General features: G+C 67.9%; 1 protein-coding gene across 3 annotated transcripts; it reads right to left on the bottom strand.

Moving 5' to 3' along the window:
* Positions 1-519: 519 nt before the first annotated feature.
* SLC8A2 (solute carrier family 8 member A2) lies at positions 520-25,498 on the bottom strand. 3 transcript variants are annotated; one of them, XM_068910365.1, is made up of 8 exons: positions 25,094-25,498; positions 16,033-17,799; positions 12,244-12,347; positions 12,131-12,148; positions 10,559-10,683; positions 10,350-10,449; positions 8,643-8,829; positions 520-4,809 (listed from the first exon to the last, which is right to left on the bottom strand). In XM_068910365.1, exons 2-8 carry the CDS (start codon positions 17,781-17,783, stop codon positions 4,239-4,241), a joined length of 2,856 nt encoding a protein of 951 aa, XP_068766466.1. In that variant the 5' UTR covers positions 17,784-17,799; positions 25,094-25,498; the 3' UTR covers positions 520-4,238. The 3 variants fall into 3 exon arrangements, with proteins under 3 accessions (XP_068766466.1, XP_068766467.1, XP_068766468.1); XM_068910366.1 differs by lacking the exon at positions 25,094-25,498 and adding an exon at positions 23,009-23,093; XM_068910367.1 differs by having other exon boundaries at positions 4,350-4,809; positions 8,643-8,918.
* Positions 25,499-25,545: the final 47 nt, after the last annotated feature.

The raw sequence follows: 25,545 nt of genomic DNA, 5'->3' as shown, positions 1-25,545 counted from the left end.
GCCATCGGTGCCTAGAAACAGGAGGCAAAAGGTTAATAGTCACTAAAAATAGCTCCCTGGCACAGGCCCTGGAGCCATCCTTCCCTGGGAAGGTGGGTGCTGCACCCCAGGGTGCTCAGCCCAGGTCATGGATACGGCCCTTCCCTCCTGCTCTGGAGCAAGGATGGACCCAGGTGTCCAGGCTCCCCCCCCCCCACTAGGGTCCATCCTGCAGCAGTTTGGCATGACCCCCCCTCAGATCCCCATCCCCCTCAAGTCCACCCCCAGCAGCATCGCTGCCTCCCCAGGACCCACACAGCCCCCTCTCCCCAGCACTGTGCACTCACTCGCACGCTCCAGGGCAGCCGAGAGCAGCTAATGAAGGGCCAGGGAAACAAGCAGCCCCGGCCACCCCAAAAGGCCTTGCACCCCACTCCCACCCCAAACCTCTCTGAGGCACCCCAAAAGGTGCTAGTGCAATCAAGGTCACCCCATCCCACTCCGAGACACCCCAAAGGACCCAACACCCAGGCCTCCGGGTAACAAAACGTACAACTTAGTTTACTTCCCTGCTGCACACCATGACAATAATTAGTTCAGCATAAAAATACAGACCCCCCCCAAACACCCCAAACCCCGCCAAAGCCGTGCTGGAAGTTAGGGGGGAGCAGAAGGACCCCCCACTCCCAAATCTGACCCACAGCCTGGGAGACTGTGGGGGCCCAGGTGGCACAGGGGGGTCCCATGGGTGCCCCCAGCCCTGCAGGGGAGCACAGGCATCACACATACGGCCACCATCTATCCCCACCATCGTGCCCACAGCACATGCAGGGACACGGCCACTGCTCGGCCGGACACCTGGGTCCCTCCCTGAGTCAAGAGGGGGGCTGGGGTACCCAGACACTCAGGTCCCATCTACAGCTTTGGGGTGGGAGCCAGGCTGGGGGACCCCCAGGACACCTAGCCCCACCAGGAGGTGCAGAGCCCCGAGCAGCTGCCCCCAACACCAGAGTGCTCCGTGGGGCTGTCGGGACCCCCCCAGGCCTGTGCTGAGAGCACGGGGAGGGGGACCCCAAACCCCCTCCTAGGTCCCCCTCACCCCATCCCTTACCAGTTGTTGACCTGCAGGCCGGTGAGTCCCATGTCCTGGGCCAGCTGCCGCTCCTCCGAGGAGCTCCGGGCAGGAGCACGGGGTGACCCCGCTGGGACCCAGGCATCCGGCACCCCACCCCCAGCCCCCAGCCCCGAGCTGGGGAGGACCCAGGCATCCGGGTCTGCTCTGCAGGGTTCTGGGTCAGAACTGATTACCCCTTACTGCCTCCTAGCAGGTTTATGGTGCCTTCAATGAGCAACTAATTGGGCAGCACTCATTAACTCAGCTTTAACTAGCTGGGGAGAGGCAGCTGGGGGCTCTCTGCATTGCTGTGGGGGGATGCCCCCCCCCGGATACCCCCCCCACACCTTCTTGCAGCTGGCCAGGGTGGGGGGGAACCCAGGTGTCCAGGTGGCCAACCCTCCCCCTGACCGCGTGCCCCAGGGCTAGGAGGGACCCAGGCGTCCGGGCGTGTGGGTGCGGGGTCCATCCTCCTCCCCTGGACCCGTCCGGCTGCCGAGGGACCCGCCACTGCGCAGGGGCATCCCCGAGCGTGCTACAGCCCCGGGCACTGCATGCTGCAACCCCTCGCACTGCACACTGTACCCCCGGCACTGCACACTGTAACCCCGCTGTGCTCTGCGGCCTGGGCATTGCACGCTGCACCCCTGGCACTGCACACTGCAACCCCGCTGCACACCATGGCCCTGGGCACTGCACACTGCAACCCTGCTGCACCCCGCTGCCCCAGGTGTTGCACACTGCACCCCCTGGCACTGCACACTGAAACCCCGCTGCACACCATGGCCCTGGGCACTGCACACTGCAACCCTGCTGCACCCCGCTGCCCCAGGTGTTGCACGCTGCACCCCCTGGCACTGCACACTGAAACCCCGCTGCACACCATGGCCCTGGGCACTGCACGCTGCAATCCCCTGGCACTGCACACTGAAACCCCGCTGCACACCACTGTCCCAGGTGTTGCACACTGCACCCCCTGACACTGCACACTGCAACCCTGCTGCACACCATGGCCCTGGGCACTGCACACTGCACCCCCTGGCACTGCACACTGAAACCTCACTGCACCCTGCTGCCCCAGGTGTTGCACACTGCAATCCCCTGACACTGCACACTGCAACCCTGCTGCACACCATGGCCCTGGGCACTGCACACTGCACCCCCGGCACTGCACACTGAAACCTCGCTGCACCCCGCTGCCCCAGGTGTTGCACACTGCACCCCCTGGCACTGCACACTGCAACCCCACTGCCCCAGGTGTTGCACGCTGCAATCCCCTCCATGTGCCGCGACCCCCAGCGTTGCACCCTGCAGCCCCTGGCCCAGATGACGAGGGGGTTAAGCTGGGATTTAACCCAGGGTCTCTAACGATCCCCCCCAGCTTGGGGTGGGGGGTGTTTAATTCCCACTGGTGATTTCTGGAGGGAGCCGCAGGCAGAAGACAGGACCGGCCGACAGGAGCGGTGCTGCCCCCTCCCCACCCTTGCACGAGGGTGCACGAGCACCCCTGCACCCCACCAGGACACCTGGGCCCCCTTCTGTGGGTGCTGCAGGTGCCGTGGGGCTGTGGGTGCCATAGGGCCGTGGGTGCTCTGGGGCCATGGATCTATGGGGCTGTGGGTGCTGTGGGACCGTGGGTGCTGTGGGGTGTGAGTGCCATGGGGCTGTGGGTGCCGTGGGGCCGTGGGTGCTGTGGGGTTGGGGTGGCGCTGACGCGGGGTCAATGATGCTCGGAGACCTGGCGGCTTCCCGGGCGGTTTCTTTGGGGCCAGCGGCGGCCGGGACCCACGGCAGCATGTACATGACGGCCTGGCCCGCGCCCCACGTCCCCACATCCCCGCCGCTGCCAAAGTGGGGGTTAAAAACGGGGCCGGGGGCCGGGCTGGAGGGGCCGGGCAGCCCCAAGGCTTGGCTTAAAAAAACGCTCGCGCTAAGAAAAGACGACCCCGGCCCCCGGCGCGGGAGATGGGTGCCGGCGTGGGGCACCCCGGGGGCGGGTGCACGGGGGGGTACGAGGGGGGACCGGGCACCCAGGGGCAGCGCGCTCCCTTGGTGCACGCGCGGGTGCCTCGGCGTGCAAAGGAAGGGGGTAGGTGTGATTGCACGGTGCAGCGTGCGCTTGCACACGCGCATGTCCCTGGGGGGCCAGGGAAGGGGGTAGACGTGATTGCACGGCGCAGTGTGCCTTGCACGCTCGTGTGCCCCAGGGGGGCCAGGGAAGGGGGTAGGCGTGATTGCACGGCGCAGTGTGCCTTGCACGCTCGTGTGCCCCAGGGGGGCCAGGGAAGGGGGTAGGCGTGATTGCACGGCACAGCGTGCACTTGCACGCTCACTAGGGAGGACCCCAAGGGGACATGAGGACCCCAACAGGACCCCAAGGGCACGTGGGGATCCTCTAGGGACACAGCCCCCCAGGAGGTTCCCAAGGGGACCTTGGGACCCTAAGGAGATGTGGGGATCCTATGGGGACTCATGGACACCAACAAGAAAGACCCTGAGGGCACCTGAGGACCCCATCGAACCTCATCTCCCTGGGAGGTCCCCAAGGGGACATCAGGACACCAAGGAGACATGGGCACCCTATGGGGACTTGAGGACACCAAGAGGACCCCCAAGGGCACATGGGCACCATGTGGGGACATCAGGACCCCTGCAAGGACACAGCCCCCCAGGAGGTCCCCAAGAGGACGTGGGGACACCAGGAGGACCCTGAGGGCACATGGGCACAATGTAGGGACATCAGGCCTCCCAGATGGGGATGCATTCCCCCCCCCCCCAGAAAGTCCCCAAGGGGACGTGGGGATCCCAATGAGATGTGGGGACCCTATGGGTTCATGAGGACACCAAGATGACCCCAAGGGCATGTGGGCACCTTATGGGGGCATGGGGACACCAGAAGGATACCAAGGGCACGTGGGCACCTTATGGGGACATCAGGACCCCTGCATGGATGCAGCTGCCTGGGAGGTCCCAACACAGGGACCTCAAGGAGATGTGGGGAGCCAGTGGGGACATGGGGACAGTAGGAGGACCCCAAGGGCACCCTATGGAGACATCAGGACCCCTGCATGGACACAGCTGCCCAGGAGGTCCTCAAGGGGATGTAGGGACACAAGAAGGACCCCAAGGGCACGTGGGGACATGGCTACCCCAAGAGGATGCTGAGAGCACGCGGGCACCCCATGGGGACAAGGGAACACCAGGACCCCGCGGGGACATGGGGACCCCCGATGTGGGGCCACAGCCTCCCCGGCAAGACCCTGGCCCCTCCTCTCCCCTTCTCCGCCGTGGGGACGGCGCGGGGGGACGCCCGGCTGTCCCCGTCCCCGGCGGCCCCGCTCAGAAGCCCTTGATGTGGCAGTAGGCTTCGAGGCTGGCGAAGAGGATGTAGAGGAGCCAGAGGCCGAGGAAGAGGGCGGCGGTGAGGAGCTTGGGGGTGCGGGGCCCCCCCAGCTCGCCGCCGATGTGGGGCCGCCGGCGGTACATGAGCACGCTGATGCAGACGAAGGCGAAGATGGTGAAGAGGGTGACGGAGAAGGCCAGGGTGCCCGTCTGCACCTCGAAGTCCCGGCCCTGCGCCGCCCAGTAAATGGCGGCCACGGACCAGGCGACGCCGAGCCCCAGGAAGACGTTGACGGCGTTGGAGCCCGTCACGTTGCCGATGGAGGCGTCCGCGCACTGGTCCTGCAGCGCGGCCACCTTGCTGGCGAAGGTGTCTGCGGGGGCCCGGGGACAGCGACATGGCATGGGCATGGGGACATGGACACGGGGACACGGGGACATGGGGACACGGACGTGGGGACACGAGGACATGGGGACATGGCATGGGTGAGGGGACATGGGGCCATGGAGATGGGGACAGCGACATGGCATGGGCATGGGGACATGGACATGGGGACACGGGGACACGGGGACATGGCATGGGTGAGGGGACATGGGGCCATGGAGATGGGGACAGCGACATGGCATGGGCATGGGGACATGGACATGGGGACACGGGGACACGGGGACATGGCATGGGTGAAGGGACATGGGGCCATGGAGATGGGGACAGTGACACGGTGTGGGCACAGGGACATGGACATGGGGACACGGGGACATGGGGACATGGCATGGGTGAGGGGACATGGGGCCATGGAGATGGGGACAGCGACACAGCATAGGAACAGGGACACAGGACAGGGACATGGCATGGGCATGGGACAGGAAGACATAGGCACAGGGACATGGCATCAGCATGGGGACATGGCATGGACACAGGGACATGGGGACATGGGGACAAGGACATGGCATGGGCACAGGGACATGGCACGAACATGGGATACGGGACCATGGAGCCACAGGGACATGGACATGGCACGGACATGGGGACATGGCATGGACATGGGGACATGGGCACAGGGACACGGCATGGACACAGGGACACGGGGACATGGGACGGGGACATGCCGATCAGCATGGGGACAGGGACGTGGTGGGTGTGGGGACATGGGGGCACAGCACAGACACAGGGACATGGGGACACGGGGAGAGGGGACAGCACAGTGGGGACGTGTCACCTCTCCCCTCTGAGCCGGAGCTCGGCGCCCGCGGCAGAGCCTCTGTGGGTGCACACCCTGCGCCCCATAGCCGTGTCCCCTCTCCCCGCGCCCCCTAACCCATCCTGCACCCCCTGCACCCCGTAACCCACCCCATCACCTCCTGCACCCCCAACCCACCTTCCCCCTGCACCCCATAACCCATCCTGCACCCCCCGCACCCCGTAACCCACCCCATCACCTCCTGCACCCCCAACCCACCTTCCCCCTGCACCCCATAACCCATCCTGCACCCCCCGCACCCCGTAACCCACCCCATCACCTCCTGCACCCCCAACCCACCTTCCCCCTGCACCCCATAACCCATCCTGCACCCCCCGCACCCCATAACCCACCCCATCACCTCCTGCACCCCAACCCACCTTCCCCCTGCACCCCCTAACCCATCCTGCACCCCCCGCACCCCGTAACCCACCCCATCACCTCCTGCACCCCAACCCACCTTCCCCCTGCACCCCCAACCCATCCTGCACCTCCTGCACCCCGTAACCCACCCCATCACCTCCTGCACCCCCAACCCACCTTCCCCCTGCACCCCATAACCCATCCTGCACCCCCCGCACCCCGTAACCCACCCCATCACCTCCTGCACCCCCAACCCACCTTCCCCCTGCACCCCCAACCCATCCTGCACCTCCTGCACCCCATAACCCACCCCATCACCTCCTGCACCCCCAACCCACCTTCCCCCTGCACCCCATAACCCATCCTGCACCCCCTGCACCCCGTAACCCACCCCATCACCTCCTGCACCCCCAACCCACCTTCCCCCTGCACCCCATAACCCATCCTGCACCCCCCGCACCCCGTAACCCACCCCATCACCTCCTGCACCCCCAACCCACCTTCCCCCTGCACCCCCAACCCATCCTGCACCCCCTGCACCCCATAACCCACCCCATCACCTCCTGCACCCCCAACCCACCTTCCCCCTGCACCCCCAACCCATCCTGCACCCCCTGCACCCCGTAACCCACCCCATCACCTCCTGCACCCCCAACCCACCTTCCCCCTGCACCCCCAACCCATCCTGCACCCCCTGCACCCCGTAACCCACCCCATCACCTCCTGCACCCCCAACCCACCTTCCCCCTGCACCCCCAACCCATCCTGCACCTCCTGCACCCCGTAACCCACCCCATCACCTCCTGCACCCCCAACCCACCTTCCCCCTGCACCCCCTAACCCATCCTGCACCTCCTGCACCCCGTAACCCACCCCTCACCCGCTGCACCCCCAACCCACCTTCCCCCTGCACCCCCAACCCATCCTGCACCCCCCGCACCCCGTAACCCACCCCATCACCTCCTGCACCCCAACCCACCTTCCCCCTGCACCCCCAACCCATCCTGCACCTCCTGCACCCCGTAACCCACCCCATCACCTCCTGCACCCCCAACCCACCTTCCCCCTGCACCCCATAACCCATCCTGCACCCCCCGCACCCCGTAACCCACCCCATCACCTCCTGCACCCCAACCCACCTTCCCCCTGCACCCCCAACCCATCCTGCACCTCCTGCACCCCATAACCCACCCCATCACCTCCTGCACCCCCAACCCACCTTCCCCCTGCACCCCCAACCCATCCTGCACCTCCTGCACCCCATAACCCACCCCATCACCTCCTGCACCCCCAACCCACCTTCCCCCTGCACCCCATAACCCATCCTGCACCCCCTGCACCCCGTAACCCACCCCATCACCTCCTGCACCCCCAACCCACCTTCCCCCTGCACCCCATAACCCATCCTGCACCCCCTGCACCCCGTAACCCACCCCATCACCTCCTGCACCCCCAACCCACCTTCCCCCTGCACCCCATAACCCATCCTGCACCCCCTGCACCCCATAACCCACCCCATCACCTCCTGCACCCCCAACCCACCTTCCCCCTGCACCCCATAACCCATCCTGCACCCCCTGCACCCCGTAACCCACCCCATCACCTCCTGCACCCCCAACCCACCTTCCCCCTGCACCCCATAACCCATCCTGCACCCCCCGCACCCCGTAACCCACCCCATCACCTCCTGCACCCCCAACCCACCTTCCCCCTGCACCCCATAACCCATCCTGCACCCCCCGCACCCCGTAACCCACCCCATCACCTCCTGCACCCCAACCCACCTTCCCCCTGCACCCCATAACCCATCCTGCACCTCCTGCACCCCATAACCCACCCCATCACCTCCTGCACCCCCAACCCACCTTCCCCCTGCACCCCCAACCCATCCTGCACCTCCTGCACCCCATAACCCACCCCATCACCTCCTGCACCCCCAACCCACCTTCCCCCTGCACCCCATAACCCATCCTGCACCCCCCGCACCCCGTAACCCACCCCATCACCTCCTGCACCCCCAACCCACCTTCCCCCTGCACCCCATAACCCATCCTGCACCCCCCGCACCCCGTAACCCACCCCATCACCTCCTGCACCCCCAACCCACCTTCCCCCTGCACCCCATAACCCATCCTGCACCCCCTGCACCCCGTAACCCACCCCATCACCTCCTGCACCCCCAACCCACCTTCCCCCTGCACCCCATAACCCATCCTGCACCCCCCGCACCCCGTAACCCACCCCATCACCTCCTGCACCCCAACCCACCTTCCCCCTGCACCCCATAACCCATCCTGCACCCCCTGCACCCCATAACCCACCCCTCACCCCCTGCACCCCATAACCCCATCACCCCCTGCACCCCCCCAACCCATCCTGCACCCCCCACACCCCGTAACCCACCCCATCACCTCCTGCACCCCAACCCACCTTCCCCCTGCACCCCATAACCCATCCTGCACCCCCTGCACCCCATAACCCACCCCTCACCCCCTGCACCCCATAACCCCATCACCCCCTGCACCCCCCCCAACCCATCCTGCACCCCCTGCACCCCGTAACCCACCCCGCGCCCCATAACCCGGCGCCCTCCCGGCCCCGCGTACCGGGGATGGAGGTGCCAAGGGCCACGAAGACGACGGCGTTGACGGAGTCCTTGAGGCCGACGGTGCAGCCGAAGTGGGCGGCCAGGTCGCCGATGAGGGCGGTGAGGACGCCGATGAGGAGGATGGAGACGGCGAAGCAGGCCCAGCCGTTGCAGTACTCGGTGGGCGGCACGCAGGCGAAGAGCACCTTCCAGAAGACCGTCAGGAAGTGCATCACGTAGTCGAAGCAGGACGGCAGCCGCTCCTCCCGCCCGTCCTCCTCCTCCTCCTCCTCGCCTGCCCGACCAAGGGCCCCGTCAGCGCCGTGCCCCCCCCGGCGGTGGCGCAGGCGATGGGCGTCCCCAAGGATGGGTGGCCCCAAGGATGGGTGTCCTCAGGGCATGGGTGTCCTCAGGGATGGGTGGCCTCGGGGATGGGTGTCCTCAGGGATGGGTGTCCTCAGGACAGGGTGTCCCCAAGGATGGGTGTCCCCAAGGATGGGTGGCCCCAGAGATGGGTGTCCTCAGGACAGGGTGTCCCCAAGGATGGGTGTCCCCAAGGATGGGTGGCCCCGGAAATGGGTGTCCTCAGGACAGGGTGTCCCCAAGGATGGGTGTCCTCAGGGATGGGTGTCCTCAGGATAGGGTGTCCCCAAGGATGGGTGGCCCCGGGAATGGGTGTCCTCAGGGATGGGTGTCCTCAGGGATGGGTGTCCCCAGAGATGGGTGGCCCCAAGGATGAGTGGCCCCAAGGATGGGTGTCCTCAGGGATGGGTGTCCTCAGGATAGGGTGTCCCCAAGGATGGGTGTCCTCAGGATAGAGTGGCCCCAAGGATGGGTGTCCTCAGGGATGGGTGTCCTCAGGACAGGGTGTCCTCAAGGATGGGTGGCCCCAAGGATGGGTGGCCCCAAGGATGGGTGTCCTCAGGGATGGGTGGTCCCTGGGATGGGTGTCCTCAGGATTGGGTGTCCCCAAGGATGGGTGTCCCCAGGAATGGGTGGCCCCAGAGATGGGCATCCCCAGGGATGGGTGGCCCCAAGGATGGGTTGGGGATGGGTGTCCTCAGGACAGGGTGTCCCCAGAGATGATTGTCCCTGAGGCTGCACATCCGGGGCTGCGTCACCATGACGCGGGGTGTCCCCAGGGCCAGGGCTCCCCAGGACCACGTCCCCCTGGCTGCGGGTCCCCGCCGGGCAGCACGAGGGCCACGCCAGGGGACACGGAGGGGACACGGGGACCCCGCCGAGGGCTGCTGGCTGCGCCGGGCGGCCACGGGGACGGGGCTGGCGGCAGCCACGAGAGGGCACTGCCAGCACGCAGCGACACGGGGCCGCGTGCACGCACACGCGTGTGCCTGCACATGGATGGATGAGGGCACGGACGGGTGCGTGCAAGAGTGCACATGCGTGCGTGTGCAATAGCGTGGGAGTGCACGCACATGTACCCGTGCATGCAAGCATGCTCGTGCCCATGCACACGTGTGCCCATGCACACGTGTGCCCATGCATACGTGTGCATGCAAGTGTGCGCACAAGCCCATGCATACAAATGTGCACGTGCCTGTGCATACAAATGCGCACGCATGCACACCTCCATGCATGCAACTATGCGTGAGTGCATGCAAAGCATGCCCACACATGCAAGTGTGCACGTGTGCATGCAAGCCTGCGCGTGCAAGCGTGCACGTGCCCGTGCAAGCAAGCGTGCAAGCGCGGCGCCGGCACCCACCTGCGCTGACGGTGATGGCCTCCAGGAACTGCTCCCGCCACGAGTGCGTGCCGATCACCATGGCCAGGTTGGTTTTCTTGATGAGTTTGTCCACGGTGTTCTGCGGGGAGCGGGCGCTCAGGCTCTCAGCCGGCGTCGGCGCCCGGCTCGTGCCCCGTTGGGCGGCCGGGTGCCCCCCGCCCGCCCCGCGCCCCCCGGCCCCTCGTTGCCTTGAAGTCGTAGGACTCCTCGATGATGACCTCCAGGCGGCAGTTCTCGCCCAGGACGGGCTTGCCCATCTCGGCGATGCGCCGGGCCTCCTCCTCCTCGGCGGAGAGCTTGCGCTCGCCCTCGGCTGCGGGACACGGCGGGCCGGGCGCGCCGGCATGGCACCGGGTGCAGGGACACGGGGACACGGGGCAGGCACGTGGCGTGGGGCGGGGAGGCGGTGGGGGGACCCGGCGCGGGGCGCAGGGGACACAGGATGGGGCATAGGGACGGCACGGGGCGCAGGGACGCGGTGTGGGGCAGGGGGACGCGGCACGGGGCAGGGGACACGGCGCAGGGCACAGGGAGGTGGTGTGGGGCAGGGGACGTGGCGCAGTGCACAGACGCGTGGGTGCATGGACACCTGCGTGGGTGCACGGACCCCCCCCATGCGGGTGCACGGACACATGTGTGGGTGCAGGGACCCCCCCCCATGCGGGTGCATGGACACATGTGTGGGTGCAGGGACCCCCCCCCCCCAGGGAGCACATGGACACATGTGGGTGCATGCACACCCATGCGGGTACATGGACACAGGTGGGTGCACGGACGTGTGTGGGTGCACAGACACATATATGGGTGCACGGAAACCCCCCCCCATGTGTGGGTGCACGGACCCCAGTGTGGGTGCACAGACATGTATGTGGGTGCGCAGACACTGGTGTGGGTGCACAGACACTCCTGTGTGGGTGCACAGAAACTGGTGTGGGTGCACGGACACCAGTGTGGGTGCACAGACATGTGTGTGGGTGCACAGACACTGGTGTGGGTGCACAGACACTCCTGTGTGGGTGCACAGAAACTGGTGTGGGTGCACGGACACCAGTGTGGGTGCACAGACATGTGTGTGGGTGCACAGACACTGGTGTGGGTGCACAGACACTGGTGTGGGTGCACAGACATGTGTGTGGGTGCACAGACACTGGTGTGGGTGCACAGACACTCCTGTGTGGGTGCACAGAAACTGGTGTGGGTGCACGGACACCAGTGTGGGTGCACAGACACTGGTGTGGGTGCACAGACATGTGTGTGGGTGCACAGACACTGGTGTGGGTGCACAGACACTCCTGTGTGGGTGCACAGACACTGGTGTGGGTGCACGGACACCAGTGTGGGTGCACGGACACGTGTGTGGGTGCACAGACACTGGTGTGGGTGCACAGACACCCATATGTGGGTGCACAGACACTGGTGTGGGTGCACAGACGTGTGTGGGTGCACGGACACCAGTGTGGGTGCACGCACACCCATATGTGGGTGCACAGACACTGGTGTGGGTGCACAGACGTGTGTGGGTGCACGGACACCAGTGTGGGTGCACGCACACCCATGTGTGGGTGCACAGACACTGGTGTGGGTGCACAGACGTGTACGGGTGCACGCACACTCATGTGTGGGTGCACGCACACCCACGCCAGGGCCCGTCCGAGGGAGCTGGGGCGGAAGCGGTGCTGGCTGGACCCGGCCTCCCGCCGAGGCGCCGCAGCCCGGCCGGCGAGGACGAGGAGGAGGAGGAGCAGGAGGAAGGCTCTTACCTTGGGCCAGCAGGAGGGCTGCGGGGGCGAGAGCGAGGGGGTGAGACAGCGGCCCCCGGCGTGCGCCCCCCCCCCCCGCCGCGGACCCAGGCGTCCGGGCGGCCCGGCCGTACCCGAAATGCCCCGTTTGAGCCAGCGCGGCTGCCCCAGCTCGATGAAGAAGTTGTCCTTCTTCTCGTACTCCTCGTCGTCCACGATCTTCACCTGCAGCGTCTTCCTGCGGAGGGGCGAGGGGCAGGCGGGCAGCGCCGCGCACACGCCTGCGCCCCTCGCGAGCACACGCACGCGCCCGCCCGCCCGCGCACACACACACGTGTGCATGCACATGCTTACCCACACACCCGCACACGCACCCCGACGGGCGCGGACTCCTGCGTGTGCGCACACACGTGTGCATGCACATGCTTACCCACACACCCGCACACGCACCCCGACGGGCGCGGACTCCTGCGTGTGCGCACACACGTGTGCATGCACATGCTTACCCACACACCCGCACACGCACCCCGACGGGCGCGGACTCCTGCGTGTGCGCACACACGTGTGCATGCACATGCTTACCCACACACCCGCACACGCACCCCGACGGGCGCGGACTCCTGCGTGTGCGCACACACGTGTGCATGCACATGCTTACCCACACACCCGCACACGCACCCCGACGGGCGCGGACTCCTGCGTGTGTGCACACACGTGTGCATGCACATGCTTACTCACACACCCGCACACGCACCCCGACGGGCGCGGACTCCTGCGTGTGCGCACACACGTGTGCATGCACATGCTTACTCACACACCCGCACACACACACACACACACCCCCCAATGGGCGCGGACTCCTGCGTGTGCACACACACGTGTGTACATGCTTACCCACACACATGCATGCACACACACCCCCCCAATGTGCACGGACGTGTGCACACACACACGTGTGCACACATGCTTACCCACACACATGCTTGCACGCCCACACCCCAATGTGCACAGCCACCTACGTGTGCACACACACACACACACACACACACACGTGTGCACACATGCTTACCCACACACCCCTGCAGGCACGTATACACAAATCAGTGTGGATGCCCAGGCGTGCGCACGCACAAGTGCAGGCACACACGTGTGCACACGTGCATGCACACAGACACCGCCATGCGTGCACACTCACGCATGCACAAGCCGCGGCAGACCCCAAACCCCAGCCCTGCCCACGGCACCGTGCCGGGGGCCCAGGCGTCCGGGCTCTGGCGGGCGGTGGGCGCCGCGGCAGCCGCCCCCGCGGGCTCCCCGGCCACACGCCACTGCCGAGGCGGCTTTGGGGGAAGAGCTGTAAATTCGGGTATTTATAGCCGGCGGTGGGAGGCAGCGGATGAGTAATCCCCCGGGAGGAGTGGCCGCCGCGCAGCGCTGGGGACCAGCGACGCCAGGGAGCCCGTCTGTCCCTCCGTCTATCCGTGCACGCATCCGTCCCTCCGTCCGTCCATGCATGCAGGCATCCATCCGTCCCTCTGTCCGTCCGTGCATCCATCCGTCCCTCCATCCGTCCGTGTATCCATCCGTTCCTCCGTCCGTGCATGCATGCGTCCATCCATCCGTTCCTCTGTCCGTCCGTGCATCCATCCATTCCTCCATCCGGCCGTGCATCCATCCGTCCCTCCATCCGTCCATGCATGCATCTGTCCATCTGTGCATCCGTCCATGCACGCATGCATCCATCCGTCCCTCCATCCGTCCGTGCATGCATCCATCCATCCGTCCCTCCATCCGTCCGTGCACGCATCCATCCATCCGTCCCTCCATCCGTCCATGCACGCATGCATCCATCCGTCCCTCCATCCGTCCGTGCACGCATCCATCCATCCGTCCCTCCATCCGTCCGTCCATGCATCCGTCCATCTGTGCAGCTGTCCCTCCATCCGTCCATGCACGCATGCATCCATCCGTCCCTCCATCCGTCCATGCATGCATCTGTCCATCTGTGCATCCGTCCATGCACGCATGCATCCATCCGTCCCTCCATCCGTCCGTGCACGCATCCATCCATCCGTCCCTCCATCCGTCCGTCCATGCATCCGTCCATCTGTGCAGCTGTCCCTCCATCCGTCCATGCACGCATGCATCCATCCGTCCCTCCATCCGTCCATGCACGCATGCATCCATCCGTCCCTCCATCCGTCCGTGCATGCAGCCATCCATCTGTCCCTCCGTCCACCCGTGCCTCCAGCCAAACCGCCGGCCCTGAGCCCGGCCTCTGTCTCTCCCTCTTCTGCTGGGAGGAGGAGGCAGCAGCGCCAAGGCCGAGGAGCACCCATGGGTGCTGGCCCAGCCCTGCTCCCTCGCGCACCCACTCTTTGCAACAGCCTCGTTCGCCCCCCAGGGGTGAAATCCCCCCGTTGGCACCGAAAATGTTCGCCCTGGCAGGTACCAGGGAGCTGGTGTGGGCTGGAGCCGGTGTGCACGGGGCACCCTACTTGCACGGGGCACCCTGCTTGCACGAGTGTGCACAGGGCACCCTGCCCCTGCTTGCATGACCATGCATGGGGCACCCTGCTTGCACGAGTGTGCACAGGGCACCCTGCTCGCACAGGTCGGTCTGGCTTGCACGGGCAGCCGAGCATCTACCCCAGAGCCAAGCACACGCACCCATTACACAGGCGCTTTTCACGTGCACCCACTGCACGGGCCCTTGTACAGGCAGCCATTGCACAGCCCCTCGCACACACACCCCATTGCACGGCCCCTCGCACATGCACCCCGCATTGCACAGCCCCTTGCACACACACCCCATTGCATGGCCCCTTGCATGCACCCCACATTGCACGACTCCTTGCACACACACCCCATTGCACGGCCCCTCGCACATGCACCCCGCATTGCATGGCCCCTTGCACGTACCCCACGCTGCACGGCCCCTTGCACACACACCCTATTGCACGGCCTCTTGCACGTACTCCACGTTGCACGGCCCCTTGCATGCACCCCACATTGCACGGCCCCTCGCACACGCACCCCGCAGCGCATGGCCCAGCTCGGAGGCGGCCGCGGGAGCGGGGCGCACGCGGGACCTCGCAGCGCCTCCGACGCCCCTCGCAGCCGCCCTGGCGCTAATTAGAAGTGCGTCGAGAGCCCCGGTGCCGGCACTGTGCAAACGCCCGCTCCCGGCCAATTAAGCCCGATCGCCTCTTAACGTGCTTTTAATTGGGCTGCAGCCCCACACGGCACCGCTCTGGGGCAGGGGTCCCCGCAAAGGCGCGGGGGGCCGAAGCCCTCCCCGAACCCGCTGCAGGGAGCCGCCGCAGCCGGAGTGCAGTCAGCACCTCCGCTTCGCCGCAGCCCCGGTGAGGAAGCGGGTTCATTAACGCAATTAGTGCCCTAACGAAAGGGCCTGATGGCCGGAGCGCCCCGGGCGCCCCGAGATGCGGCTGCACCCCGTGCAGGGGCCTTGCACGTGCACCCCCTTGCACGGATCCTTGCACACACGCGCAGTGCCTGGATGCTTGCACACACAAACCTCCTTGCATAGACCCTCGTGCACCCCCCCCCTTGCACAGCCCCTCGCACACGCTCCCCGTTGCACAGACCCTTGCACTTATGCACATTGCACACACAGCCACTGCGGGGACCCTTGCACACACACCCCTTGCACAGACCCTTGCACACATTGCATGGAGCCTTGCACACACAGACACACACACCTGGTGCACAGATCCTTGCACACCCAGCGGCTGCAGGGATCCTTGCACACACTCCCCATCACACAGGCTCTTGCACACGCCCAGACCCTCGTGCATGCACACGTTGCCCAGCCCCTTGCACAAACACACACATTGCTCACCCTCGTGCATCGCAGGGGGGGACTCCCCCCACCCCAACCCCGGGCCGCCGGCGGTACTCACGCGGTCTCGTCGTTCCTGAACTCCAGCTCGCCGCAGGCGTCCTCGTAGTCGATGCCGCCGCCGCGGGCCGTGCCCTCCACGGTGCGGTAGGGCAGCAGGACGGTGCCGCGGGCACCCGAGCTGCGCACCACCTTCACCTCCACCGTGCCCTGGCACTCGCTGACGTGCAGCAGCCGGTCCTGGAAGGTGAAGATGCCGGCGTGGTCGTCGTCCAGGATGGTGACGGTGGCCACCAGCGGCGTCACCAGGCGGCCCTTGGGGTGCTCGGCCGAGTCCGCCTCGAACATGCCCTCGGCGTCGCCCACCCGCAGGTTGAGGAGCCGCACGAAGAAGTGCTCGTCCTCCTCGAAGATGTCGTCGTCGATGATGCCGATCTTCAGCTCCTTCTGCGTCTCGCCCGGCTTGAAGATCAGCGTCCCCTCGCTGTACTCGTAGTCGGAGCCCGCCTTGGCCGAGCCGTCCTCCGTCTTGTAGTCGACGTAGAAGGTGTGGTTGGCCTCGGCGCCGTGCTGGCAGGCCACCGAGAGCGTCACCGAGCCGCAGTTCTCCAGGCAGTGGTACATGCAGGGCTCGAAGAAGATGCGGCTGCAGCTCTCCTCCTCGGCATCCGACGGCACCTCCAGCAGGTTGGAGGCCTTCTTGGAGAACTCGGCCACGTGCTTCTTGAGGATGTTGCCGGCGCCGGTCATCATGCGGGTGGCTTGGATGCGGTAGAAAGCCCGGCTCTTCTGCTGGTGCAGCAGGGCGTAGTAGTTGGCCATCTCCACCAGCTGCTCCAGCTCCTTCTCGGGGTGCTTCTGCTTGAGGTCCTTGAGGATCTGGATGACCTCGCGGCGGCTCTCGTCCAGCTCCTTCTCCTCCGGCGTGGGCTCGGCGAGGGCCGGCGAGGCGGTGGCCGCCCCCTCGGCCTCCCGGCGTTCGGGGGCCAGGAAGCCGCCGTCCATCTCGATGCCCTTGGGCAGCTCGCCCTCGGTGCCGATGATGATGCCGCTGCGCGGGTCGGCCCGATAGCGCTTGTAGACGTACTTGTAGAAGAGGAGCCGCTTGTCGGCGGCCCAGGCGAAGACCACGCAGACGGGGAAGAAGACGAGGGTGAGGAGGGCCTCCCACACCTGCACCACGCCGGGCGAGATGACGGCCAGGATCAGGTAGAGCCAGATGTAGGCAAAGATGCTCCAGGAGGCCGTGACGAAGAAGACCCGCAGGTGCTTGATCTTGCGGCTCTCGCCGCTGGGGATGACGTAGACGCAGACGGCGATCACCACGAACATGTTGAAGGCGGCGCTGCCCACGATGGTGCCGGGGCCCAGCTCGCCCGCCTGGAAGTTGTGCCCGCAGACCTCGATGACGGAGAGGAGGATCTCGGGCGCCGAGGAGCCCAGGGCCATGAGGGTGAGGTTGGAGACGGTCTCGTTCCAGATGCGCACGGTGCCAATGCTGGTCTCCCCGTTGGCCTTGGTGATGGTGATCTCCTTCTCCTTGGAGGTGATGACCTCGATGGAGGCCATGAAGCGGTCGGCGATGATGGAGACGCCCAAGAACATGTACATCATGGCCACGAAGTAGACGATGGCCCGAGCGGCCTTGTCGCCGAAGGAGGGGTTGTCGGGCTGCCACACGGGCAGCAGGACGCCGGGCTGGCACTGGTTGGAGCCCTGGCAGGTGCCGTTGGCCTCGGCCGCCGGCTCCGGGGCGCAGGGCTTGGCCAGCAGCAGGGTGGCCAGCAGCGCCGCGCGCCGCACCGCGGCCATCGTGCCCACCGCCGACCTGCAAAGGCGGAGAGGGTGGGTCGCTTTTGCACTCGGCGCCTCTTTGCGATCACCACCCTCCATCCCTTCTGGTCCCCTTGGTCACCCCTGTCCCCTGCCATGGTCCCCAGGGCCACCAAGCACCTACAGAGGCTGGCATGGATGTATCTTTGCACCATGAACCAGGGACGGGCTGCGATGGAAGGGGCTGGGGCTGGTGGTGATGGAGCTGGTGGTGATGGGGCTGGGGATGGCAGTGATGGGACTGGGGCTGGTGGTGATGGGGCTGGTGGTGATGGGGCTGTGAGTGGCAGCAATAGGACAACACTCAGCGAGGGGGCCGGGCATGGTAGCCATAGGGCCAGGGATCGTGGCCATAGGACAATGTTCAGCCGTGAGGTGATGCTCAGTGACGGGGCTGGGGATGCTCAGCCACGGGACGATGCTCAGCGATGGGGCTGGGGATGCTCAGCCACGGGACGATGCTCAGCGATGGGGCTGGGGATGGTGGCCGTGGGATGATGCTCAGCGATGGGGCTGAGGATGGTGGCCGTGGGATGATGCTCAGCGATGGGGCTGGGGATGGCGGCTGTGGGACGATGCTCAGCCATGGGGCTGGGGATGGTGGCCGTGGGACGATGCTCAGTGACGGGGCTGGGGATGGCGGCCGTGGGGCGATGCTCAGCGATGGGGCTGGGGATGGCGGCCGTGGGACGATGCTCAGCCATGGGGCTGGGGATGGCGGCCGTGGGGCGATGCTCAGCGATGGGGCTGGGGATGGTGGCCGTGGGATGATGCTCAGCGATGGGGCTGGGGATGGCGGCCGTGGGGCGATGCTCAGCGATGGGGCTGGGGATGGCGGCCGTGGGACGATGCTCAGCGATGGGGCTGGGGATGGTGGCCGTGGGACGATGCTCAGCGATGGGGCTGGGGATGGTGGCCGTGGGACGATGCTCAGCGATGGGGCTGGGGATGGTGGCCGTGGGGCGATGCTCAGCGATGGGGCTGGGGATGGCGGCCGTGGGACGATGCTCAGCGATGGGGCTGGGGATGGTGGCCGTGGGACGATGCTCAGCGATGGGGCTGGGGATGGTGGCCGTGGGACGATGCTCAGCGATGGGGCTGGGGATGGTGGCCGTGGGACGATGCTCAGCGATGGGGCTGGGGATGGCGGCCGTGGGATGATGCTCAGCGATGGGGCTGGGGATGGTGGCAGTGGGGCGATGCTCAGCGATGGGGCTGGGGGTGGTGGCCGTGGCTTGGTGCTCAGGCAAGGGATGATGCTCAGCCACGAGGCAATGCTCAGCCATGGGTCTGGGGATGGCGGCTGTGGGGCGATGCTCAGCCATGGGGCTGGGGATGGTGGCCGTGGGGTGATGCTCAGCCAAGGGATGATGCTCAGCAATGGGACGATGCTCAGCGATGGGGCTGGGGATGGTGGCCATGGGGCGATGCTCAGCCATGGGGCTGGGGATGGCGGAGGTGGGGCGATGCTCAGCGATGGGGCTGGGGATGGTGGCCGTGGGGCGATGCTCAGCCATGGGGCTGGGGATGGCGGCCGTGGGGCGACGCTCAGCCATGGGGCCAGGGGCCCAGCTGCACCCATCGAGCGGCCGAGCCCCCCCCCGCCCGCGGCGCCGAGGGTGTCTGGGGGTGCGTGGGCGCGCGGAGGCTCCACCCTGGCAACCGCGTGGTTGCCATGGCAACGGGAGACGGCAACAGCTATAAAAAGGGTGATGGAGAGCCGAGCGGGACCCCGAGAGCGGCTGGGGAGTGTGGGGGGGGGCAGAGCCGGCCGCCCCCACGGGCTCGGCCGCCCCCACGGGCTCGGCCGCTGCCACCTCCCCGCTCGCGGGGGCCCCGGGACGGAGCCGCCCACCCCGGCGCCCGCTCCTGCCGCCTCCACCGCCTCTGCAGCCCCACGGCTCAGCCGGAGCAGCCCCCCGGCGCCAGCCGTGCCCCCGCGCCGGGCTGGGGGGATCCCCCGGCCCCTCTCCCCCGCCAACGCGTCCGGCGGTGCCGGGGCAGCGCAGATGTGCAGCAGCTGGGCTGCGTCGGGCCAAGCTGAGAGGCAGCCACGAGCCAGCACCGGCCCCATTGCACTGGCCCCATTGCATTGCCCCATTGCAGCAGTGCCACTGCACCGGCCCCATTGCATTGCCCCATTGCACTGGCCCACTGCACCGGCCCCATTGCACCAACCCCATTGCAAAGGTCCCACTGCACCAGCCCCATTGTACTGGCCCCTTTGCAACAGTCCCATTGCAGTGCCCCATTGCACCAGTCCTGTTGCACTGGTTCCGTTGCGACAATCCCATTGCGCAGGCCCCTTTGCACTGCCCCATTGCAGCAGCCCCTTCGCACTGGCCCCGTTGCACGGATCCCATTGCACCAGCCCCATTGCAACAGTGGGAGACCAAAGCAAGATGCCCGCTCCCCCACCGCAGCTGAGCCCTGCGCCCGTGGGGCGAGCCCAGGAGCCGCTGGCTCTGCGCCCTTCCTGGCTGAAGCTCAGCTGCTGCCGCTTTCCCCTGGCTCGAGCTCCAGCCACAGGTGGGTCCCGCACCCCTGGCAGCAGCAAATGGGCAGATGCACCAGCACCGCCGCCAAGGGACGGTGCAAATCAGAGTCCTGGGGGACGCGCCCTCCCCCCGCGCAAAGAGCATCCCTGCACGGAGAGCATCACCCCTGCACGGAGAGCATCTCTGCGGAAAGAGCATCCCTGCACGGAGAGCAGGGGACCAGCACGGCAGCCAGACCCCGGCAGGCCCAGCGTGGCCCCGCTGCCGCCGGCGAGGGCTGAGGCCGTGCACACTCGTGCCGCCCCTCGCCCCGCTGCGGGGCCGGCCCCGGCGGGGAGCGATGCCGCCCAGCCCCGCGCTCTCCCGGGGCAAGAAAGAAACAGCGTCTCCGTTCCCAACACAAACACGGCTGTAATTAATTTAATAGCCTCATTACCAGCGTCTGGGTGAAACATCAATTAAACTGTCCGGGAGGTTTATTCAGAGGGAAAAGCGACGACGCGAGTCGATTAGCGTTTCCCTCGGCTGCAGCGGCAGGAGCCGGCGGCTGAGAAGCGCCTGGGCTCCGGCCCGCCGGGGCCGGACGAGGGACGCGGCAGAGACCTGCCCAGACGGGCTACGGCAAGATGACCGTTTAATTGGGTTTTTAAGAAGTCCGATGCAAAACTTCCCCCAGCGTTTCGGGCAGGGCCAACCTCCCGCGGCCCTCGCGGCCTCCCCCGGCGCCAGGAAACGGCGGTCCCGGAGCGGCGCCGCCAGGGAACCCGATCCCGAGCCGGGAGGTAAAAGGAGCCGCTGGGAAGGCAGCCGGCGCCTGGGGGCCTCGAGCCTGCGAATTCCCCCGGGGAGGGAACGGCGGGGGCTCCGGACCTGGCTCCGGTCTCCTCGCCGGGGAGGTGGGTGGAGAGCAGGAGGGAAACGCTGGGAAAGGCCGCGGCGGAGCAGCCCGACGGAGCCCGGGGTCCCTCCGCCGCCCTTGTGCCCGGGGGGCCCTCGGGTGCCGGAGCGAGTCCCACTGCGGGGACGGAGCCCAGAGAGATTCGGGACTCGGCCCCAGACCCTTGCAGGGTTCGGACTCGCCGCAGGGCCAGCGGAGAGCAGCGGCTCGGGCAGAGCCATTCCCGGCTGCGCTTCCTTCCAGAATAATCTGAGCGCCTCCCCGAAGCGGAGCCGGTGCTCCAGCCCTGGGGAAGTTCGGGAATAAATGGGTCATTTTAATGCAGGATGATCCCCGTTCACCGAATCAGGGATCCCCCTGGCCAGCGCTGGAGAATCAGGGCGTTCCTCCCACCCCAATGCAGGAAACACCGTGCGGGGATGCAGCCAGCATGGGGCCGGGATGCAGCCAACATGGGGCCAGGATGCAGGAAACACCGTGCAGGGATGCAGCCAACACGGGGCCGGGATGCAGGAAACGCCGTGCTGGGATGCAGCCAATGCCGGACTGGGATGCAGCGAGCACCAGGCCGGGATGCAGGGAACACTGGGATGCAACATGGGGAAACCCAAAACAGGCGCTGACCCCGCACAGCGCGAGGGGCCGGTCGTGCCCGGGGACGGCCGGCATCACCCCGACGCCGGCGGGAGCGTGCAGGCGCAGCGCCCGCTCTTCGCCCCCGCAGGTGCCCGCGCAGCTGGGGCACGTTCCCGAGTACGCCACAAACTGGGGGAAACCTTCGGGGGAGACGCTCGGGGGGCGGGATGGAGGGCTGGAGCAGCGCGGCTGCAGCACCCCGTCCCGACGGAGACCGGCGGCGGTGCCGGCGGGGAGCACGCCGCCCTCCCAGGCGGCTTCCCACGGCTTCCGCGCGTCCCCTCGCACCTCCGAGGCCAAGAAACCGCCGCGCCGTCCCCGTCCGAAGCCTCCGAGCGGAGCCCAGGCTCGCCGGCTGCCGTGCCCCGGGTTGTTTCCCCGCCAGGCTTTTCCAAAGCATCTTATCTGCTCAGCTCCTGCTTTTTCGGCTCTAATCGCCGGCGCGGAGGGGCTGCGCCCGCCGGGGCTCGGCACATTGTCAGCGCTTCAATAATCGTCTTTATTACTCCGCGGATTTCCCGAGCACGCGTCGTCGCCAGGGCTGGGAAACAGCCCTCGGCACACGGAGAGGCTAAAATCCCTCCCGGGGCCGGATCCTCCGCCGTGCAGACCGGAGGCGGCTAATTTGCGCCGGCCGGGGACGCGGGGGCTTGCCGCGGGCAGAGCCGGGGCTTGGGGGGGGGTTCCAGAAAACACCTGTTCCTACAGACCAGAACTCTGCGGTTTTTGTTTTCGCAGCGCATTACGCTCATTAACCGGGATTAACCGACATCCAGCGAGCGAGACCTTGCTTTTCGCCCAGACGCTCTCCCACCATTAACGAGCGGCAGCAGCAGCCTCCCCAAAAACAAACAAAACAAACAAAAAAACCCCACAAATCCCCCCAAACCAACCCAGAACATTTCATTTCCCCACGGCAAAACCCGACCAACTGCCCGCTGGGGGCCACGGCGGCGCGCGGGGGCTTCCGGCTGCTCCGGAGGCGGCGGACGAGGCCGGGGCAGGGGGAGAGACCCCCCCCCCCGGGAAGTTGGGGGGGAGAGGGAGGGGGTCTCGAGTGGGGGCTCCCGGTGGAAGGAAATCCTCAGGTGGTGCAACGGGAGCGGGGGGACGCCGGGGGATGCGGAGGGGCAGAGCGGCAGGGGACCCCCCCGGGCACCCCCCGCTCCTACCTGGGCTGCGGTTCGGCTCGGCTCGGCTCGGTCGCGGCCAGACCCGCTTCGCCGGCGCCGGTTACTTGTCCATGGCGCTGCCTGGCAGGAGCCGCCGCCGCGAGTGGGAGGGCGGCGGGGCCGGGGGGGGCGGAGGCAGAAGCGCGGAGGGAGGCGGGAGCCGGGGCCGGGGCCGGCCGCCCCCTCCCCGCCGGGATGCAGCGGGACCGGGGGGCACCGGGGAGGGGGGAGACCCCGGGCCGGGCAGCACCTCGCCGGGATGCACCGGGACCGGGGGGCACCAGGATGCACCGGGGAGGGGGGAGACCCCGGACTGGGCAGCACCTCGCCGGGATGCACCGGGACCTGGGGGCACCAGGATGCACCGGGGAGGGGGGAGACCCCGGGCCGGGCAGCACCTCGCCGGGATGCACCGGGACCGGGGGGCACCAGGATGCACCAGGGAGGGGGGAGACCCCGGGCCGGGCAGCACCTCGCCGGGATGCACCGGGACCGGGGGGCACCAGGATGCACCGGGGAGGGGGGAGACCCCGGACCGGGCAGCACCTCGCCAGGATACACCAGGAGTGGGGGGCACCAGGATGCACCGGGGAGGGGGGAGACCCCGGGCCGGGCAGCACCTCGCCGGGATGCACCGGGACCGGGGGGCACCAGGATGCACCAGGGAGGGGGGAGACCCCGGGCCGGGCAGCACCTCGCCGGGATGCACCGGGACCGGGGGGCACCAGGATGCACCGGGGAGGGGGGAGACCCCGGGCCGGGCAGCACCTCGCCGGGATGCACCGGGACCGGGGGGCACCAGGATGCACCGGGGAGGGGGGAGACCCCGGGCCGGGCAGCACCTCGCCGGGATGCACCGGGACCGGGGGGCACCAGGATGCACCGGGGAGGGGGGAGACCCCGGGCCGGGCAGCACCTCGCCGGGATGCACCGGGACCGGGGGGCACCAGGATGCACCAGGGAGGGGGGAGACCCCGGACCGGGCAGCACCTTGCCAGGATGCACCGGGAGTGGGGGGCACCGGGGAGGGGGGAGACCCCGGGCCGGGCAGCACCTCGCCGGGATGCACCGGGACCGGGGGGCACCAGGATGCACCGGGGAGGGGGGAGACCCCGGACCGGGCAGCACCTCGCCAGGATGCACCGGGACCTGGGGGCACCAGGATGCACCGGGGAGGGGGGAGACCCCGGGCTGGGCAGCACCTTGCCAGGATGCACCGGGAGTGGGGGGCACCGGGGAGGGGGGAGACCCCGGGCCGGGCAGCACCTCGCCGGGATGCACCGGGACCGGGGGGCACCAGGATGCACCGGGGAGGGGGGAGACCCCGGGCCGGGCAGCACCTCGCCGGGATGCACCGGGACCGGGGGACACCAGGATGCACCGGGGAGGGGGGCACCGGGGAGGGGGGAGACCCCGGACCGGGCAGCACCTCGCCGGGATGCACCGGGACCGGAGGGCACCGGGGTCTGGGGAGACCCTGGACCGGGGGGGCCCGGGCAGCGCCCCCCCGCCACACGCCGGGGCCGGGGCCGCCGTTCAGCACCGCGGCGGCGGACAGCGCCGCTGGACAGCTCCGCGCCGGGACGCCTGGGTCCCTCCCCCCCGCCCCCGCCACCGACCAGCTCTGCCTCAGTTTCCCCTTCCGAGCTGGGCGGCCCCTTCCCGGGGCCTTGCACGGCCCTGCCCGGCTCGGGGAGCGGGGATTGGGGGGACGCGGCTGCACACCCCCCCAAGGGTGACCCAAAAACCAAGGGGAGCCACCCCCCAGTGTGACCCACCCCCGGGGGATGCACAGCCCAGGATGCCCCCCACCCTCTGCACCCTGACCTGGTCCTGGCAGGTGACAGCCGCCACGGGGGGTTATTAGAGCCCCCCGGCCGCCACGGGAAAGCCAGCAAGGCCCAGGACGCGTGGAAGGAGCCCCCGAGGACCCCCCAGGTGCCGCCGAAGGCAGAGGGGAGACCTGTTGCATGCCCGGAGAGGAGGCCGAGCACGAGGCCGCCCTGGGCCGGAGGCTCGCGGGTCCGCACCCCCCCCCGCCGCCGCCGCACAGCCACCAGCCACCCAAGACCCAAGACCCGTCACCTGCCGGGATGAGTCACCCGCGCTTCACCCACGCCCGGGGCCTCTTCGGCATCGCCTGGAGCCGGGTTTTAACCCTCCGGCCGCAGCTCCGAGCCGTCTCCCTTGCAGCGCCTCCCCGAGCTCCAGCCCCTTCCTCGGCTGTGGCACAATTAGCACAGGCACCAGATGCGAAGGCGCTGCAGCGAGGAGGGGAGGCACCTGGCAAAGAGGCTGAGAGACTGTCGATGCGCAGCGAACCCCGGGGAGGGGGGAGCGCGCTGCCGCCTACGCGAAATCCCGCCTGGGGGGCTGACCCCAGAAACGGGGGAGGCGGTCGAAGCTGTTTCAGCATCCGGCGTCGAACCGCTCGGCTTCCAACTCCGAGCGCCGCGGCGGGCTCCCCCTGCGCCTGCCAGGGCGCAGGATCTCCTTCCCGCTCCGCGCTACGCAGGCTGGAGCCCGGCCATGCCCCA

Source organism: Struthio camelus, chromosome 16 (assembly GCF_040807025.1).
Source record: "Struthio camelus isolate bStrCam1 chromosome 16, bStrCam1.hap1, whole genome shotgun sequence".
In the NCBI taxonomy this organism is placed as follows: Eukaryota; Metazoa; Chordata; class Aves; order Struthioniformes; family Struthionidae; genus Struthio; species Struthio camelus.
This window is presented reverse-complemented; position numbering and strand designations above follow the sequence as displayed.

What these genes read in the sequence shown, in the direction of transcription:
- SLC8A2 (XM_068910365.1), bottom strand. Translation starts at nt 17,783, where the DNA reads ATGGCCGCGGTGCGGCGCGCGGCGCTGCTGGCCACCCTGCTGCTGGCC. An exon ending in GGCCATCACCGTCAGCGCAG is followed by an intron (nt 8,830 to 10,349) that starts GTGGGTGCCGGC and finishes GTCTTCTGGAAG; the next exon opens with GTGCTCTTCGCCTGCGTGCC. An exon ending in CCTTGGCACCTCCATCCCCG is followed by an intron (nt 4,810 to 8,642) that starts GTACGCGGGGCC and finishes GGGCCCCCGCAG; the next exon opens with ACACCTTCGCCAGCAAGGTG.